General features: G+C 39.4%; 1 protein-coding gene across 1 annotated transcript in view; it reads left to right on the plus strand.

Annotated features, from left to right (window-relative positions):
- Positions 1-575: 575 nt before the first annotated feature.
- Positions 576-19,352, plus strand: part of ABHD5 (abhydrolase domain containing 5, lysophosphatidic acid acyltransferase) — a 31,930-nt gene continuing 13,153 nt past the window's right edge. The window contains exons 1-3 of the mRNA XM_059162280.1: positions 576-884; positions 13,146-13,231; positions 15,305-15,677. Of these exons, the coding sequence (XP_059018263.1) occupies positions 838-884; positions 13,146-13,231; positions 15,305-15,677 (506 nt within the window). The 5' untranslated portion in view covers positions 576-837. The remainder of the gene's footprint in view (positions 885-13,145; positions 13,232-15,304; positions 15,678-19,352) is intronic.

The raw sequence follows: 19,352 nt of genomic DNA on the forward strand, positions 1-19,352 counted from the left end.
GTCTGAGTGTCCTTTCTACATAGCTTCTCTTAAATAACTTTTATTTAAAATAGTCAATATGCTAAAGTAGCACTTCTGGGGGTAGCCTGCCTTTGGCCCCTGTTGTAGGGAGAGGTATAATTACAAAACTAGGCAGTATCTGATGGCTAAAAGACTTGAAAACGGGTCAAGACTGTTGACATTTATGTTAGTAAATCCCTCTCAAGAACTCTAAGTTAACCTAAACACTGACTTTACATCCCTCCAATATATATACCGCGTGAGGCTAACGGCAGTTGCTGGTTCTGGCCACTATTATAACCCCAGCACATCAATGAATACTGACTTTAGAGTCTTGAGCCACCTTTTCCCCTAGGCTACCCACCTGGAGGGACTGGCTGGCCAGAGTTCTCTCCACTGCTGCAGTCCCGTTCGCCAATGCAGCGTCTAGCGGATACTATCTTAACTCCTCCAGCGAAGGTCCCAGGGTACTTCCAGAATGCCTGCCTCGTGTCCAGCACTGAGTTAATATTAGCGTTTGATGCATTAACACGGGTATTACTGAAGCCACTTGCTACCTAACATTTCCAGGTGGATCTTACCGGTTCCAGGGTTGACAGCCCCACCCAGCGCCCACACGGGATCGCGCCAGACATTAGGGCGCACGCGCAGCTGGTGAATGTGGGTGGAGAGTGCTGGGCACGCGCGCGCGCGGCCGCGCGGCCCTGTCGTGCAAGTGGGAGGGCAACGCATGCGCGGGCGGCGGTGGCCTTAAGGGCGGCGGAGGCTCTCGCTGTCCCAGTCGGCCTGTCAGCCGGCTTGGAGGCGCGGTACGGCGCTCGCGCGGTGACGGCGGCCATGGCGGCGGAGGAGGAGGAAGTGGACTCGGCGGACACCTGCGAGAGGTGAGTGCGGCCACGACTTCGGGGTTCAGGATCGCTCCTTCCACAGGGGCCCAGGTCGGGCCGGGCGGCGTAGCCGAGGGTCGTACCCCGGCCTGCCCTCTCTGTCGTCCGGCCCGGCGTGAGACCGCGCTGCGCCCCGAGGACGCCCCGGCCTGGCTCTGTCCCTGCCGGGCGTGGGAAGGGTGTGAATCCTATCCGGCCGCGCCGCAGGACCTCCGCGCGGAGGGGCCGCGGTGATGTTGTGTAAGCGTCTCCGCGGCTCAGCGGCAAGGGTGGCCCGGCACCCGCCCCCGGCTCGTCATCCGGGGACTCCTCGGACCCGCGTGCCCCAGGACAGCTGGCAGGCGGTGACCGGCCGTCCTCACACCTGCCTCGAGCCAGGGGAAACGGCTCAGTCATTCGTGCATTTCGGAGCGCGGCTTCTGGCTGCAGGTGCGCCCTGTTCTCCGTCCAGCCCGGAACGGGAACGAATGCGCCGCCTGGGCAGAACCTCCCGAGCCTGGGGGAAGGGGTGGCGCTTCCCCTGGGCTGCAGGAGATGGAGAACCCAAAATCGTCCTGGAAAGTGCAGGAGATTGGGGGGTGTCGGGGAGAGGAGAAGTGTAGCGAGAGGAAAAGAGGTTTGAGGGCATGGGTATACAACTTTGGGTTTCAGAAAGCGTTTAATTTATAGAAACTTAGTAGAATGAATGTTAACACTATGTGGACAGCAGGTTCAGCATTAATAATCTTTCAGCGATCTTCCTCTGTTTCTAAGTGTTGTGGTGTTACCAGAGAAGTGGATGTGTTTGCGCCTCAGAACACATGTATATGTAGAAAACTTTATGGAATTTGGAGGACAGATGTCCAACGTGAAACTTTTTGATACACAGACATACTAAATTTAAATTATTCTCTTCCAACTGTAGCTAGAAACTTCGTGCCCTTGTCAGTAGACAGGTAACAATTAGTGGAAAAATTCAATTATGAATATTATTGCCATGTTTCTCAAGGCTTGTCATTTCCTTTGGAAATTAAACTTTTATGTTTCTGTATATATGTTTAATATTTTGATAATTCTACTTAAGATGTCTGGAGAAACTTGCATATGAAACATAACCTAAATGATAAAGGTAATATGGAGTACTATGAAGACAGTTGTATTTGGAAAGATAGGGAGAAGGGGTGAGATGATAGTTTCAAAATACTAGAAACTAGGTTCTTCCTTTGAAGTTTGTTTTCATTATGAATGGGTCCATTGTTTTGGTTTGTTGATAAACTTCCTTGTTGAGGTAAGATGGGGAATGTCCTCATGTGGACACAAGTAGGAACTTAACTGGTAGCTTGTTCCCACCTAGTTTGTCATAACACTTTTTTATCTTTCTGAAACTGCTTTTAGGTGGTCTTTTTGGTCACCATATTTTTGTAGGGCCTGGGAGTCCAGGGCATGACTGAGAAAGGAATTTGTGGATGGGGTGATGTCCCCAGGTCATTGAGGACAGACTATAAAATATCTTTAGCAGCTGAGCAGCCATAGTCCCATGACAGAGGTGGGCATCCTTGGTACTCTTGGCAGTGTACTTAAGCAATATCCAGTGTGCATACTAGTGTAGTCTTCTGAACTGTATCAAGAAGACGAGCAAGTACCTGTCCTCCGAGGTGTTGCCTAAATGTGTTTGTATTAAACCTAAGATCAACACTGTGTGCAGAGTATTTCTGTCCATTTTTCATTTGCAATGGCAACTGAAAGGGCTACCAGGAGCCCACTAGTGAGTGGCAGAGCTGAATTGGAGCTCCCCAGATGTCTAGCTTTAGTTTAATATCCTCTGCCATATCACGAGTCCTTCTTGGTAGAACTGGGACTCATGAGGGATGTTTGGTTCTTGTCTCTTTTGCTTACTCTTTTAACACGGTTACTTAATCCTTGCATTGATACAGAGCTTTTTTTTTTTTTTAAATTTGGTTAATCAACTGGAATTATGCCAAGAGCCATTAGAGGTTGTGAGAAAATAGGTCTTGTATCAAGTTCTTGATCTTTAAGACACTTCAGGTTTAGATGGGGAATTGACATTAACAAAGGAAACAATTATAAAACCGCTGAGGAAGGCTTTTGGGCACATATGAATCTTGTTTTTTTCTTTGTGATTTTCTCAGTGAAGGCAGGCATGCCTGGAAGCCGTTTGGCTTTCAACATCTAACCCTTTTCGTTGCAAGACAGTTGAGAAAGCTAAATGTGACAAGAGTAGGGAAGACTTGTGTGAATTGCTGCAAGGTTGTCCCAAAGAAGGATTAAGTTGAATGATCTGTTGAGTTTAGAGGAAAGCTGTGACAGAATTGCTCAGCTGCAGAGCAGATAGTAAAATAGGTGGTTCCCATTGGTGTGTTGGAGTTGGCTTGTACTAGCAACCATTGCTAAACTTTCAAGAATTTTGCCAACTCTAGCAGCTTGAAACTAGCCATGGTGGTAGTATTTGATATAGATACTATATTATATTTATATTGATATCATAAGATTCTACAAGTAAAGGATTTTTTTTTCTCCCCTTCTCCAGTGGGTTTACCAGCCACCTACTGGATTTACATTAGAATTTGACTATAGTCCTTTGCCTTGGAGATAAGATAGTGGATTTTGCCTTTTTTTTAAAGATTTTATTTATTTATGTGACAGAGATCACAAGTAGGCAGAGAGGTAGGCAGAGAGAGAGAGAGAGAGAAGGAAACAGGCTTTCTGCTGAGCAGAGAGCCCGACGTGGGGCTTGGTTCTAATCAGGACCTGAGGCGAAGGCAGAGGCTTTAACCCACTGAGCCACCCAGGCGCCCCTGGATTTTGCCATTTTTAAAAGACCGCTAAGATCAATGACTCCTCTCTTTTTGCCATCTCTCCTTCCCAAATCCTTGCTTCCCAACTTCTTAAGAATCAGTGCAGTTCTCAATATTTTTTTTTTTCTGGGTACTTCTCTTCCTTGGGTTTTTTCAGTATTTGACACTGTAAAGTTAGCTTCTCCTTATTGAAATTCTTACCAGACATTATAGCTTTTAAGACATTTTGCTTCATGCCTTAGCCTCAGATCAATAGTCACTTTTATTAGGTTTTCTTATTTTTTCATTCTTTAAATGTCACAATTCTCCAAGATTCTACTTCTTCTTTCATCTGTGTTTTCATATTTTGTCTTCTTCACTTATACTCTTTGAAGCATCTTTTCTGTGGAGAGAACTAAAATCTTATTCTCATGATGGAGCCCTTTTCAGAAATCCGGTGATGTTTCTAATTGTGTGCCAGATGTTTGCACTTTATTCCTCAAATGTAAAACGTGCAGACTTGGATGTCATTTTCACTTTCTTCCCCTGAACTAAACAATACAAAGAGTCCAGTTTTTGCCCTTAGCTATTTTCATTAGGGTGCTTATATTCTTCTGGTTATCTGGGTTCAGAACTGTGGCCTGATTTTTCACTGCCCACCTCCATCTTCATGGCCCTGAATACCAAATCTACCAAGTCCAGTAGATTCTAAGTACATCAGCTTTCCATTTCCAGTGTCTCCTGGAAATCACCTCGTTCTGACCCTACATGTTCCCTTTTCTGGTTTATAACAGGCTTTATTTATTTATTTATTTATTTATTTTTCAAGATTTTATTTCTCTGAGAGAGAGAGTGTGTGCTAGAGCGCAAGTAGGGGGAGCTGGAGCCAGAGAAGCAGGGAGCCCAGTGTGGGGCTCCATCCCAGGACCATGAGATTATGACCTGAGCCAAAGGTAAATGCTTAACCAACTGAGCCACCCAGATACTCCTATAGCAGACTTTAATAACCCATTTAAAATAACATAAATAACATAGGAACCCAAAGTTCCTATGCTTTCAGCATAGCTTATTTCATCAGTTACTTTTCTCTCCTTAAGAGGCACAGTCTTGTTTTTGGCAGCTACACACAGTGGCTTTATTACAGATGCTCAGCCTGACTTAAAGCCCTTTGTAGGCAGCTTGGCTCTTATCTGCCTTTGGAGTTTTATTTCCTCTCTGTGCCCTGGGCTCTGGCCAACTTTCATTGTTTCCCAAACATGTTCTTTGCTCATCTTTTTTCCCTTGTCTTGATTCACATGGTTTTCTTTGACCCAAAACAGATTGTGATCTCCCTTCTCTGAAGGCCTATAGTATTTTCCTAAGTTTTCTTTATGGCACTTATACCATGTTTTGTAGTGTAGTTACTTGTTTTGTCAGCCCATTGGGGTCAAAGCTTTTGTCTTACTCAAATGTCTGGTAAAGCCTGAATGGGTTTCATAAATAGTAAACTTCAATAAATGTTTATTGAATTAAACAGTTCAATATGGTAAATTTATGCTGACACAAACATTAAGATAAAAAACCTAGTTATATATTTTGCAGCTTTATAACCTGATATTTTTCACCCTAAGATATTCAAAGAACATCAAAAGATGTTCTTTGATACACTCAATAAGAATTCAAAGTTTGAATGTGACGAGGACAACAACTAAGATCATAAGCTTAAGTTATATTGGGAGGTTAGTAATATTCTACTTCTTGATCTTGGGTGAAACAACTCATACTTCTTTGTTTTGCCTGTTCTTCAAAATGCCAGCAAATGGAGATTTCAGGCTTGTGAGGAAGAACTTAAACAAATGTAAAGTCCCAGTCCACTTAATAAAAACAACACTGGATAATACATTTGAGAATTACAGATGACTCTGAATGGAGTCCTTAAGGATTTGACTTATTTGTAATAGCCATTCAGAAATATTATATTGTTAGGTTTTTAGTCTAACCTCTTTGTTCTATAATTCCTCATTCCTGATTGTGAATCGTAAAGAATTATGTGGAAAGATGATTTTATTAGAAGTTATTATTCAGTTTGAGACTTGGGATTTTTAGTTTTTATCTAGTAGATAAACTTACTGTAGAAGTAACATGAAATGCCACTTGGATTTGTTAAGCAGTGTAAATCTAAAAGTACACCTGTAGTTTTCTTTTAAGTGTGTTTGGTGCTGTGTCTGACTCCAGGATGGTTTGTTTACTGTATGAGAGAAGGTAGGAGACGACTGGGGAGAAAATATCACCAGCACATAACTGTGTCTAAAATACTGATTCTCCAACTCTGGGTCTTTCATAGTTACAGGTTAGAAATATAGGGGTAAAAAGTTAAAGAATGTGAATTAGTGTGTTATAGTATATTAGAGGGCTTGACTGACCTAATGGTTAGTGATAATTCAAATCATGTGAGCTATTATTTATTTAAAATGAAAGGGCATGATAGGATTTCCCATTACCCAGGAAAGGCCCTTATTTGCAAAAGTGTTGTAATGTCTTATTTGAAAGTTGTTAATCATTCATTGGTTGAGGAATTATTTCAGAAGAATATGGATATTCATACCTCTCTTCAATTTGGATTTTTACAAAAGAAACAAAACCTCATAGTTTCTCTAAATGAGAGAGACTACTATACTTAGAGTAGGATAGAGAGCAGTAATAACTTTTCTGTCTTGATAGTACGAGTATAGAGATGGAGGCCATTTAAAAAAAAATTGTAATATAATGAAATCCTCTTTACTTATAACCTAATTAGAAATGTTATTTAAGTGGCCAACAGTGTGTGGAAATTGGCCAGACTTTTGTATATTTTCTTCCGAAATCTTTGAAACCTGTTTCACAATATTTATAGATTGTGCAATTCAGGTTTGGTAATACTATAGATAGTCAGCTATGTCTAAGAGAACAAAACAGGGATTACAAGGAAACTTAAATGTTGATGGAAGTAGGGTATAAGTACAATGCTATTTTATTTTATTTATTTATTATTTTAAAGACTTTACTTATTTATTTTACAGAGAGAGAGAAGGGGAACATAACAAGCCGGAGGAGTGTGAGAAGGAGAAGCAGGCTTCCTGTTGAGCAGGGAACGCAATGTGGGGCTGGATCCTAGGACCCTGGGATCATGACCTGAGCCAAAGGCAGATGCTTAAGGACTGAGCCACCCAGGCACCTGAGTACAATGTTATTAAAAAAAAAAAAAAAAAAAAGATTAGGTAAGGTCTCCTGGGTGGCTCAGGTCATGATTCTGGGGTCATGGGACCAGGACCCGTGTTGTATTCCTTGTTCAGAGGGCTGCCTGCCGCTCCCCCTGCTTGTTCTCTCTCTCTATGATAAATAAATAAAATCCTTTAAAAAAAAAAAAAAGATTAGGTAGAAAGTTAAGAGAAAAAATTCAGTGTTTTATCGCTCGAACTCAGGATGTTTAAAATCAGATTCCTAAGTTAATAAATTCTGTTAATGTTGAGCACATCTTTTTTTGTCTTTCCTTAGAATGCCACCTCTAGTGTAGTCTTTCAAGGTTTTTTTTTTTTTCTTTTAACTTGGAAGTCTGCTCACTAAAAAGATTCTTTCTTTATATTTATTACAGAGTTATAAAGCAAGATTCCTTGTACCTTTTTTATTTTTTTTAATAGATGCTTTAGGGCTTAGATCCTCAGCCTTGCTGAGAGTTAAGTGCTCAGCTGATGTGTCTGCGTAGAAAACCTTTTGGTGCACTTTTTGATACGTCTTCTGTTGTCTTAAACAGATGTAGTCTCTATGGTGAATGGCTTTTTCTTTATATTGCCATTGACATTTGGGTTGCTTCCCAAGTTAGGGCTTCAGTAGTGGATGATGGTGTTTATTGATTATCTGTTTAAATAAAAGAGGGAAATTGAGTTTTGCTTTTCTGTTTATGTTTCAAAGCTGTGAGGAGGAAGCCCTGTATTTTGTTTACTGTTTTGTTTCCTTGTTTACTGTTTTATAGCTGGGCCACATGAACTTAATTTTTACTTTAGATTTTGTGACCTTAGAAGAATGGCTGGATATCTGACAAGCTTCAGTCTTGGGTTCTTAGTTTCAGTCTTCCGCACATTAAGCCTAGAACAACACCGGAGGACATAGGAGATTTTGTGGAAGGGGCAGAGGGTCTCTTTGAAGACAAGTTTAATTACCTGGAAGACAGGAGATGAGGCTGAATGGGTGTTTTGGAGGGTTGAAGCAATAGATGTTGCAAGCTCAACGGTGGGAATTTGAGAACAAAGGGTAATCAAGTGAAGAACAAAAAAGATAGACTGCAGCTTTCCTTTCACTATTTAAAAATGTTTCCTTGAGCCAGTTATGTGTGTGGGACTCAATTAGATAGAGTATCTCTAAGAAAGAAGTAGAAGACAGTTTCTCTAAAACATTTTATCTGGTTTAGGCAAAGGTGATTAGACAGAAATATTATCAAGGCTTAGGAGAAGAGAGGAATCTCTACAATTCCATTGAGTGAAAATAAAATATTTTACTATTCTTTGTTTATGGATTTTTTCAGTTTAAATATACTTCAGAAAAACTCCACTTAAAAACAATTATCTGCTTTGATGAAAAAGTTGCTGAGAAAACCTGAAGAGGGTTAGTGGCTCTTGTGGTTGTAGAGCCCTGATTTTTAGTGTAATGCACTAGGCTTGCAAACATAAAAACATTATTTTGCATTTTCTCTTTGCTCTAAGCCTATCACTAGGAGGCAAAAATGAGTGGACAAGATATCCTATCCTTTGAAAATTGGTTTTGTGAGGAGGGTAGGCATAATTCCTATTGCAGGCTGTTATATAACGTTTTAAACTTGAGGACCTGTACTTAGTAGGTATTCAGAAAATGTAATTTTTTTTTAAAGACCGAAATGAAGATTGCATTTGTGTTTTCTTTGCCCCAACCTGATGGCAGTTGGAGCAATAGTAGACTATAGTTCATTTGACTTTTTGTTTTGTTTTGATTTGGTTTTTTTTGGGGGGGGTACTGACCTCTGATTCTCTCTGGCAAAGAACTGTGCTATGATTTGAGGGCTATTTAAGAAAACTGATGAGACTGAGTTGTAAGTAACTTCCTCTTGGTACTAGCTCATATTTTTGTGACCTAACATAGACTTCGATGACCATTCCTGGTCAATGACAAAACAGCTTCAACTTAATAATGTTTACTTTTTAAATTTTAAGCTCTAAAGATCATGAGATTCTTTTAACTGCTTGTTAACAGTGTTTTTTTTTTTAAACAATTTTTTAAACAATTTTTGAACAATTTTAAACAATTGTTGAATGATTGAAAAACTCATTGCTAAAACCTTGAATTGTTTTTCCTTGATAATTTATAGCTTTATATATTTACAAATAGACTACTAATAATGTTTGTTTCTATTATGTTTTTACCTTGATAATAAGTTATATGAAACATTTGTGGGGGATGCCTGGGGTAGTAACCTCTGATCTTGTTAATGTAGAATGTTTGAAACTAACACAGAGAACACTTGGAATGGAGCCTGGTTATAATGCAGGCTATTATGTATCTTTTTTTCCATGCAGGCCTAAATTAGAATGTGACTTTGTCCTGTGACTTTATCCTGTAGGTCATGATAGCCCCTCACATATTTTAAGGAAAGTAGTCACCTGAGAAAAAAGGTCTTTGATGTCACTTGGAATTGGATTTAAATCTCTACTTATATCATTTCCTTATTACCTTGATACTCTTGGATCTGGTGCTTAACATTTTTAAACCCTTTCAGATCTACAAAATGTGAGTGACTTGGATTGAGAATACCCTGTATTGTGAATGACTTAATCATTCTGCAAAACACTTATCAAGCAGCTCTTCTACCTAATGCCCAGAGAAGTTCTATAAGCAGGCAAATGTAGGATGAGCCTACAAAGCTTAGAAAAGCTGGTTGTTAGAGCCACCCATCCAAACTTAGCACAGTTCTCTACTCACACCTATTCTTATTTATGTATTTTCTATGGTTATTACTGACTCAGAAACCTAGGAATCCTCTATTACACTTTTTTTCTATCCAACCAGTTATCAAATCCAACCTGTTTTACTTTTTTCTTTTTTAGCATAAAATTGTATTATGATGAAATGCTTAAATTTTAAGTGTTCATTTGCTGAATTATATAATCCAATCACCTGTTAAGATAAAGAATGTCACTATCATCCCAGAAGATTCTCTTAATACTCAAGTGATCCACTTGTAACTCATTGTAGCCAGTACATTCAGATGAAGCAAAAACTTCATTTATAACATCAATGTATAATAATATGCATTGGTGAACACAGAGTTCTTATTGTTAAGGATCATACAATTGGTAAGGATATTGGTGAGTAAATAAGAATGTTGTAATACAACTTGAAAAGAGAATCGATCTTGAGAATTGGGTGATATCCTGCTATCCTGATCTAATCCAGTTTGGGTATATTGGGAAGGGGGAGTGAAATCTAATCCGAGGTTGGTGAGAGGTATAATGGATCATGAAGAGAAGGGGAGATGCATATTCCAAGGATATTCAGCACCAGGAAGTGAGAGAATAGGGAATATTGTATAGCTAGAAAACAGAGACAAAAAGGATACTTAGAGTGTCAAGTAAAAGGTTGGAATAGGGCTGAGATTCCTATTGAAGGTCAGCTAGAAGTAGCCTTACCTTTGAAGTAAGGAGTCAGGCAAAATGACAACTCTATGTCAATTTCTGTTTCTGAAGTACTTTTTTAAAAAATATTTTATTTATTTATTTGACAGATCACAAGTAGGCAGAGGTTGGGGAAGGGGATGCAGGGAGCCCAATAGATGCCAGGGCTCGATCCCAGGACCCTGAGATCATGACCTGAGCCAAAAGCAGAAGCTTAACCCACTGAGCCACCCAGGTGCCCCTCTATTTCCAAAGTACTTCTGAACCTTAGTTAAAACTCTTTTTTTAGGAATTACTAATTAATGCCATATAATTTTAGTGAATTGTTTTGTTGTCATCAGTATAATGTCAATTACCATTTGTTGGATGTTTAAATATTTTATCTTGGAACACACTCCATGATTCATATTTGTGGTAGTCATCCCCAAAGATAATAGTTTCCAAAGCTGAGTCCATTTTCTAGTCCTTAGAACCTGTGTTTGTTTTGGTTTTTTTTTTTTTTTTAAAAGATTTTATCTATTTATTTGACAGAGAGAGACCTAGCAAGAGAGGAAACATAAGCAAAGGGGGTGGGAGAGGGAGAAGCAACCTCCTTGCCTAGCAGGGATCCTGGCACGGGGCTTGATCCAGGACCCTGAGATCATGACCCAACCTGAAAGCTCAACCAACTGAGCCACCCAGGTGCCCAGAGTGTTACTTTACATGGCAGAGATTTTGCAAACTTCCAGTTTAACCAATTGAATTAGAAACTGAGATGGGGGCACCTGGATGGCTCAGTTGGTTAAGCAACTGCCTTCAGCTCAGGTCATGATCCTGGAGTCCTCGGATCAAGCCCCACATTGTGTGTGGGGGGATGGTCCCTGCTCAGCAGGGACTCTGCTTCTCCCTCTAACCTCTTCCCTCTCATGTTCTCTCTCTCTTAAATAAATAAAATCTAAAAAAAAAAATAAGAAACTGTGAGATGATCCTGGGTTATCTGGGTGGGCCCTAAATGCAAGCACTAGTGATTCTATAAGTGAGAGACAGAGGGAGATTGCAAACAGGCAGGAGAGGAGAAGTCATACAGAAGACAATGTGGTAATGGACACAGATAACTGGAGTGACCCTGCCACAGATAAAGAATACCAGCAGTCACCAGAACCAATAAAAGGGCAAGGAATAGATTTTCCCCAGAGCCTCTATTGGGAGTGTGGCCCTTAATAAATTTCTGTTGCTACGAAGTTTGTGGTAATTTTTAGAACAGCCATTAGAAACAATGTGTCTGTTATCTCAGAACATACATTATGCATTTCCTTATGTGCATGTGCTCCTGCCCTTTCCTTCACTGGGGATGGCTGAACTGCCACTCTACCTTTTGAAATAATCCCATTCATTTTATGTAGATCTAGCTCAAAAACAACTCCCTGATGCTCTCAAGAAGAACTAATTACTCTTACCTCTGTTTGATAACTGATGTCCCGAATGACAGTAAGTGCCCAATAAATACTTGTGGAATGAATTAATTCCATCATGTAATTATAGTTGTTTCCTCCATTAGATCCTGTCCCCTTTCATATAACATTGTATAAGTTGAAGGCATACAACCATGTTGATTTGATACATTTATATATACTTGTTATATGCTGCAATATGGTTATGATTTAGCTAACACCTCTATCACATCATGTAATTACCATTTCTTTTTTGTGGTGAGAACATTTAAGATCTAGTCTCTTAGTTTTGAAGTATACAGTGTTATTGACCATAATCATGCTGTGCTCTGGATCTCCAGAACTTACTCCTTGTCTAGTTGTAAGTTTGTATCTTGTAGCCTGGTTGATTTTTAAATATTCCTTGGCCTTATTCTCTTGTCTCCATCCCTGTTGCCAAAGTGGTTCAAGGCCATACCTCACATCTGAAACCTATAGTAGTTTGTCTTTCTTCCTCCTCTGATTTTCTCTTTCATCAGAAAGCTTTCACTTTAAATACTCTTGGTCAGGTGCTAAGGCCCTTGCTGTCAGATAAGTGCTGGAGCTCCACATGAACCCAGATTGTTAGGATAAGCCTGTGGTCTGCTGCCACCAGGCCAGGAGTTATATGCTTATCCTATCCTTGGCTGGCTATGAGCAAAACCTGTCTGTTCCAGCATCCCGTTCCCATACCTTTCTTTGCTCATTGCCTCAAGCTTGATTCCTTGTTCTCTTTTTTAAGCTATCTTCTGCCAAAGGCCTTGGTCATTCTTTTCATCTACTATTTGTTGGATCCCAGAGATGTTCACTAACAGTTAACCCAGTCACTCTAGGCAAGTTATACATAGGTCAAACTTCTGCATTTGTATTAGGGGTGCATTCCCACTCTGAACCATGAACTTTGAAGCTTTAAAAAAAAAAAAAAAACCCAAACCAATTTCCTTTTTAATAAGATTTATCTTCTCTCAACTTTAAAATTTTATACCTGCTTGTGAGCCTACCATTTAAGTGAACCCACTCATGGTCTTTACCTTTTCTGCATTTCCACCCTGGTAAGAGGCTTTCTTACAGTGGGTTGGGATGAATGCCTTTTTTTGTTCTGCCTATTTTTTTTTTTTTAATTTCTGCTTGATTACTTGGAGTCTGATTATCCATAAATATGGATTTTGATATCTACTTGTAGGTTCACAGGCTGAAGTTGAATGTCTGTTCCCCAGTACTTTACCACAATACTTTGTATGTATTAGGTGGATTCTGCCAGATGTAGATAGCTTCACCATCACATAGTAAGTTTCGTATTTTGCTTTTCTTCAAATGTAACAGTTGGAAGTTGAGAAGAGCATTAACTTATGTCTTTGTATTTTCTTTTTGATGCCCTAGGTCAGGATGGCTAACTGGCTGGCTTCCCACGTGGTGCCCTACATCTACATCACACCTTAAAGAAGCTGAAGAGAAAATTTTAAAATGTAAGGTTTTCTTTTTGTAAGTTGCCTGAGCTGTTTGCTAAGATCACATTGCCCAGAAATTGGAGATAAGATTCTGTGGTGTGTTAGTTTGTTGGCAAAAGTGCTTTTTCCCTGGGGCGCCTGGGTGGCTCAGTGGGTTAAGCCGCTGCCTTCAGCTCAGGTCATGATCTCAGGGTCCTGGGATCGAGTCCCGTATCGGCCTCTCTGCTCAGCAGGGAGCCTGCTTCCCTCTCTCTCTCTGCCTGCCTCTCTGTCTACTTGTGATTTCTGTCAAATAAATAAATAAAATCTTTTAAAAAAAAAAAGTGCTTTTTCCCCTTTTCCATGTCATCAACAAGTACAGAAGTGTTGGAAGGCAGGGGTTCTTAAACTTCTGGTCCCTGTTATACTCTTAAATTAGTAAGGGCCTTAAGGAGATTTGTTTATCAGTTATAGCCATGACTCTTTACCAATTAGAAATTAAAACTGAATTATTTGAAGTATGTTAATTTATTCATTTGAAAGTAATAGGAACCCATTATAGGTTAAAATAAATAAGATGTTTTCTAAAAATAACTACTTTTCAAATAGAAATACAGTAAGAAAAGTAGCATTGTTTGCAAATCTCTTTGATTTCTGGCTTAATATAAGACAGCTGGATTCTCATACCTGCTTCTGCATTCAGGCTGTTGGTAGTCACATCTAGTGATCTCTGTAAAACTCTACTGCATACCCATCAAAGAATGAGAGTGAAAAGGTATCTTAGTTTTGTTATGAAAATAGTTTTGACCTCATAAACCGCCTGAAAGGGTCTCAGGGAATCCCCAAAGGCCCCTGACTACAATCTGATAATAGGCTCTAGGTGTTCCAGAATAGGTAGCTTTGTGGAATGGAGCACATACTGGAGTAGAACAAGATAACTTAGTCCAGGCCCAGATATGCAACCAGATGATGTCAGCACCTTGGGTAAGTCACTTTCTCAGTTTCCCATTTGTTATCTGTAAAATGAAGAGGTAGGATGATCCTTAGGGTTCCTTCTGGTTTTAGCTTCCTAGGATTTTTTTAAATTGTGCATTTTAATGGTGTGGAAACCTTTTTACAAAATTTCTTATGAGCAGTGAAATTTACCCAAACTTGTACTGTCGGGGCTATCCTGGCATCTTTGGGTATACTTTTTTTTTTTTTTTTTTTAAGATTTTATTTATTTATTTGACAGAGAGAGAGATCACAAGTAGGCAGAGAGAAGGAAGCAGGCTCTCTGCTGAGCAGAGAGCCCAATGCGGGGCTCAATCCCAGGACCCTAAGATCATGACCTGAGCTGAAGGCAGAGGCTTAACCCACTGAGCCACCCAGGTGCCTCTTGGTATACTTTTAAGCAATGGTGCTAATTGTGAAATTTTGTTCACAGCAAAATTTGTTTGAGTCCTACACCACTGAAAACAAATAAAGGTTTTTATCTACAAAATTGCGATTATTTCTATTTCCAGGGAGATTGTTGGACTTGAACCCACACTACCTGGTACCTCATGCCAGGACTTCCTGTCATACCCTGTCACCTCTTTCCTACTAAACTTTGAAGTGACTCAGGATTTCAGTTAGGTGTTCAGTGCAGATACTGCTAGTCCATCCTTAAATTCATGGTTACTTTTTAGGGAAAAGTGAGTCTGACTTCAATCTTCAGTGATTACTCTTCAGCTGTTAGACAAATTCAAGGTATTATTTTGATATTGTCTCCAAAGTTAGAGACCTTCAAATAATGTGTCCCGTGAGCATTGAGTTCCTCTCTAGTTCTAAGAGTGTAAAACCCTTATTTGATGGATGTGAAAAGAGCTAACATGACTTGCCAAAAGACCTTGGCCACGGGTACTTGAGAGTTATCTGAGGTAGAACTTCCTACTTAGGTGAAATATATGGTAATTGAGAATTACTTGCTTGAATAAGATGTAAGCTTTTTTTAAGGAATGAGCTAATAAAGGCTAAAATCCTATGAATGGATACCAGATAATTTCTAGATTATTTCTGATTTCCTTTAAAATATTCCCCTTCTCAGAAGTAGTGAAGCTAATCAGAATTTCTTTTTTATGTTTTCATTAGGTGTCCCCTGCACATACAAAAAAGAACCTGTTCGTATATCTAATGGAAATAAAATATGGACACTGAAGTTATCTCATAATATTTCAAATAAGACTCCACTTGTCCTCCTCCATGGTTTTGGAGGTGGACTTGGACTCTGGGCACTGAATTTTGGAGATCTTTGCACCGGTAGACCCGTCTATGCTTTTGACCTGTTGGGCTTTGGACGAAGTAGTAGGCCCAGGTTTGACAGCGATGCGGAAGAAGTGGAGAATCAGTTTGTGGAATCCATTGAAGAGTGGAGATGTGCCCTAGGACTGGACAAAATGATTTTGCTTGGACACAACTTGGGTGGGTTCTTGGCTGCTGCTTACTCACTGAAGTACCCATCAAGGTAAGTGAAACTGACAGAAGGGAGGCACCCAAGTGCTAGTCTCTAGTTCTTGTCCTTGGTGGTTGTTGTCTGAGCCTTACAAGACAGATTCTCTTAAAGGAGGTCAAATAGCCGCAACCAATGGCCGATTTAGTAGCCAATATAATGATGTCAGGGTTTTCCTGTTACACATGCTACACATTGGTAGAAGGCTTGAGAAAGGACTTTCTATTTGCCAAACTTAGAATGTCTACAATTTAAGCCACAAGTAAAAACTGTTTTGGTGGTATTGTTTATTATTATTGTTATCATTAGACCTGTGGATTGAGCAGTCTTTGCCTAACTTTTCCAGGTTATAATAAGCTCTAAGACAAATGCAAAGGTGAGAAATTAGAAGCCCTGCATGCCAGTGCTATCTTTGGGCTTAGAGCAAATCCTTCAACCTTGAAGCTTTAGTTTTCTCACTTATAAAGTACAGAAAATATATCTGCAAGTTATATCTGACAGGGCTTTTATTATGCTGTGCCCTACCTTTATGGCTACAAAATTATTTTTCGAAGTAATTGAATTAATGACTTCAGAATTTTGCTTCAGAATCTTGTAATATCTCCCATCTTTACCTTATTTTCTCATACTATATCCTATTATTTATTTCAACTCTGATTGGAGGTCATTTGTGCTAAGAAAATAGAATGAAAGCTTTTTTTTTTTTTGCTTAACTTTTAGAAAGAAACAAAAAATCAAAATTTTATGTTTCCAACATATTTTTCCATTGGACTAATTTTTAAATCCAAAATTGCAACCAACTTTGACATTGAAGTCTGAATAAGAAATGAGATGATGGTTATTTTCAGACTATACATATGTACCTGTGAAGCTGCCCCATTGCATAACTCCAGGTGTGTTGAAGTGCAGAGCAGCAGCCCTGTGTAACTGAGGTTTTCTTCCCCTAGAAGAGCCGACTTTTTCTCTGTAGATTCTTTATCTCAACTTAAGCATTAACACTTGGTTTTTCTGGAGAGTTTGTAGTTCTGTGTGTGGTAGATGGTGTAGTCTTGTCACTTGGCAGACCCCTTCTCTCAAAAGAAATCCAAATTTTTTCTAGTTGGCTTTTAGGGTTTACTGTCTTTTATTGTGTTCTATTCCCAATGGAAAGTAAGAGAAGATGAAATGGATACCTTTCTGGCATAAGATAACAGGGCCATTGGGGTCGGGGTTGGTTGGGCTTTCTTTGTTTCTTATCAGGAGTTTATTATGTCTATCTTGTGGTATTTATTCTTTGGCAGCGTGATACAGGACTATATGGGTTAGAGTCTGGCCATGAAACCCCTAAGTCTTAGAATCCTGACCTTTCATGGCTATTTATTGTCAGTTGGTGAAGTTTTCATTTGCAGTTATGAAGTGCTCTGAAGAAATCAGTGATTCAGAAGAGAATGAAACACTTTGAAATAATCTATGAAAGAGAATAGTAAAATAGTTTGAACAACATGGTGGGCAGAACAGGTGTCTAAAGCAAAGCCAATGATCCCTGCATTGGGATTACTACATTTTAGAAAATGGTTTTTGAATGCTTGTACCTAATGCTAGGAAATAAAACTAAAGTACTATATCGGGAACAAGAATCACTAAGTATTAGTAAATAGATAAATATGAGAATGCTTGAAATAATTAGCATGTTTAAATTGGCTGAATTTTTTGAAGAACTATATAGATTGTGGTGGATATTGAATTGAAGCCTGTGTTCTTTACTGCATAACTTATATTATTATTATTTTTAATTTCATTCCTTAAGATTTAATTTATTTATTTGACAGACAGAGATCACAAATAGGCAGAGAGGCAGGCAGGGAGAGAGAGAGAGGAGGAAGCAGGCTCCCCACTGAGCAGAGAGCCAGACGTGGGGCTCAATCCCAGGACCCTGGGACCATGACGCGAGCCGAAGGCAGAGGCCTTAACCCTCTGAGCCACCCAGGCACCCCCATAACTTACATTATTAAACACAAGTTTGTTTCAAAATAGTGAGATTCTCTGGATTTTCAAGATCCCAAATCCTGAGTGAAATTCAGTCAGATGACTGTGGTTGGCACATAGTACGTGCCTAGTGTTAAATGAATGAAACAAGGAAGCCATCAGACTGAGGTGGCTCTATAAGCAAACCAAAATCTAAGCCTGTAAGTACTTCAAGGTTATGAAATTACAAGACCAGTGCTCTAACCACTGAGCAATGGAGCCCAAGGTTATGAAATTAAAACCTAGGAACAACCAATCACAAATAGCCTACTGGGCTTTAAGCCAATCAGATAGTTTCTTTGCTTCCACACCTTTTCTATGTAAGTCTTTATTCTGCACTTCTTAGTGGAGCACATCCAACCACTCAGGTATGGCATTGCTATATTCAAATTGATTTTTGCTCAAATATACTCTTAAAATTTTCAGTATGCCTAGTTTATCTTTTGATAATATTAACTGAGGATGGAGCTATGTGCTCTAAATGTCTCTTACCTAACTCACTTGATCCAGCTTTTCTTTCTTTCTTTTTTTCTGTGCTTTTTGTTGGTAATTTCACTTTTTTAAAAATTTTATTTTATTTATTTTTTAAAAATTTTTAATTTTTTATAAACATATAATATATTTTTATCCCCAGGGGTACAGGTCTGTGAATCGCCAGGTTTACACACTTCATAGCACTCACCAAAGCACATACCCTCCCCAATATCCATAACCCCACCCCCCTTCTGCCAACCCCCATCCCCCAGCAACCCTCAGTTTGTTTTGTGAGATTAAGAGCCACTTATGGTTTGTCTCCCTCCCAATCCCATCTTGTTTCATTTATTTTTCTCCTACCCCCTTAAGCCCCCATGTTGCATTACCACTTCCTCATATCGGAGATCATATGATAGTTGTCTTTCTCCACTTGACTTATTTTGCTAAGCATGATATGCTCTAGTTCCATCCATGTTGTCGCAAATGGCAAGATTTCATTTCTTTTGATGGCTGCATAGTATTCCATTGTGTATATATACACATCTTCTTTATCCATTCATCTGTTGATGGACATCTAGGTTCTTTCCATAGTTTGGCTATTGTGGACATTGCTGCTATAAACATTTGGGTGCACATGCCCCTTCGGATCACTATGTTTGTATCTTTAGGGTAAATACCCAGTAGTGCAATTGCTGTGATCCAGCTTTTCTAAAAAGACTTTTTTTTTTTTTTTTTTTTTAAAGAGCAGTGTTAAGTTTACAACAAAATTTAGAGGGAGGTACAGACGTTTCCCAAATAATTCCTGCCTCTACATGTGCATAGCCTTCCCCACTGGCACATTTTTATTGTGCTGTCATGAGATTAAAGTAAATCTCTGCTTTTCTGAAAGATTTTGCAGGGAGAAGGATGAGAAGAGGGAGGAAATGGTCTACTAGAGATCAAATGAGATTCATTTATTTTTTCTTATTTTATTTTTTTTTCAAAGATTTTATTTATTTATTTGACAGAGATCACAAGTAGGCAGAGAGGCAGGCAGAGAGAGAGAGAGGAGGAAGCAGGCTCCCCGCTGAGCAAGAGGTCGATATGGGGCTCGATCCCAGGACCCCGGGATCATGACCTGAGCCGAAGGCAGAGGCTTTAACCCCCTGAGCCACCCAGGAGCCCAAATGAGATTCATTTAATTTCCTTCACTCACTGTGCCTTTTTCCTTGT

This window comes from Mustela lutreola, chromosome 2, assembly GCF_030435805.1.
Source record: "Mustela lutreola isolate mMusLut2 chromosome 2, mMusLut2.pri, whole genome shotgun sequence".
Taxonomy (NCBI): Eukaryota; Metazoa; Chordata; class Mammalia; order Carnivora; family Mustelidae; genus Mustela; species Mustela lutreola.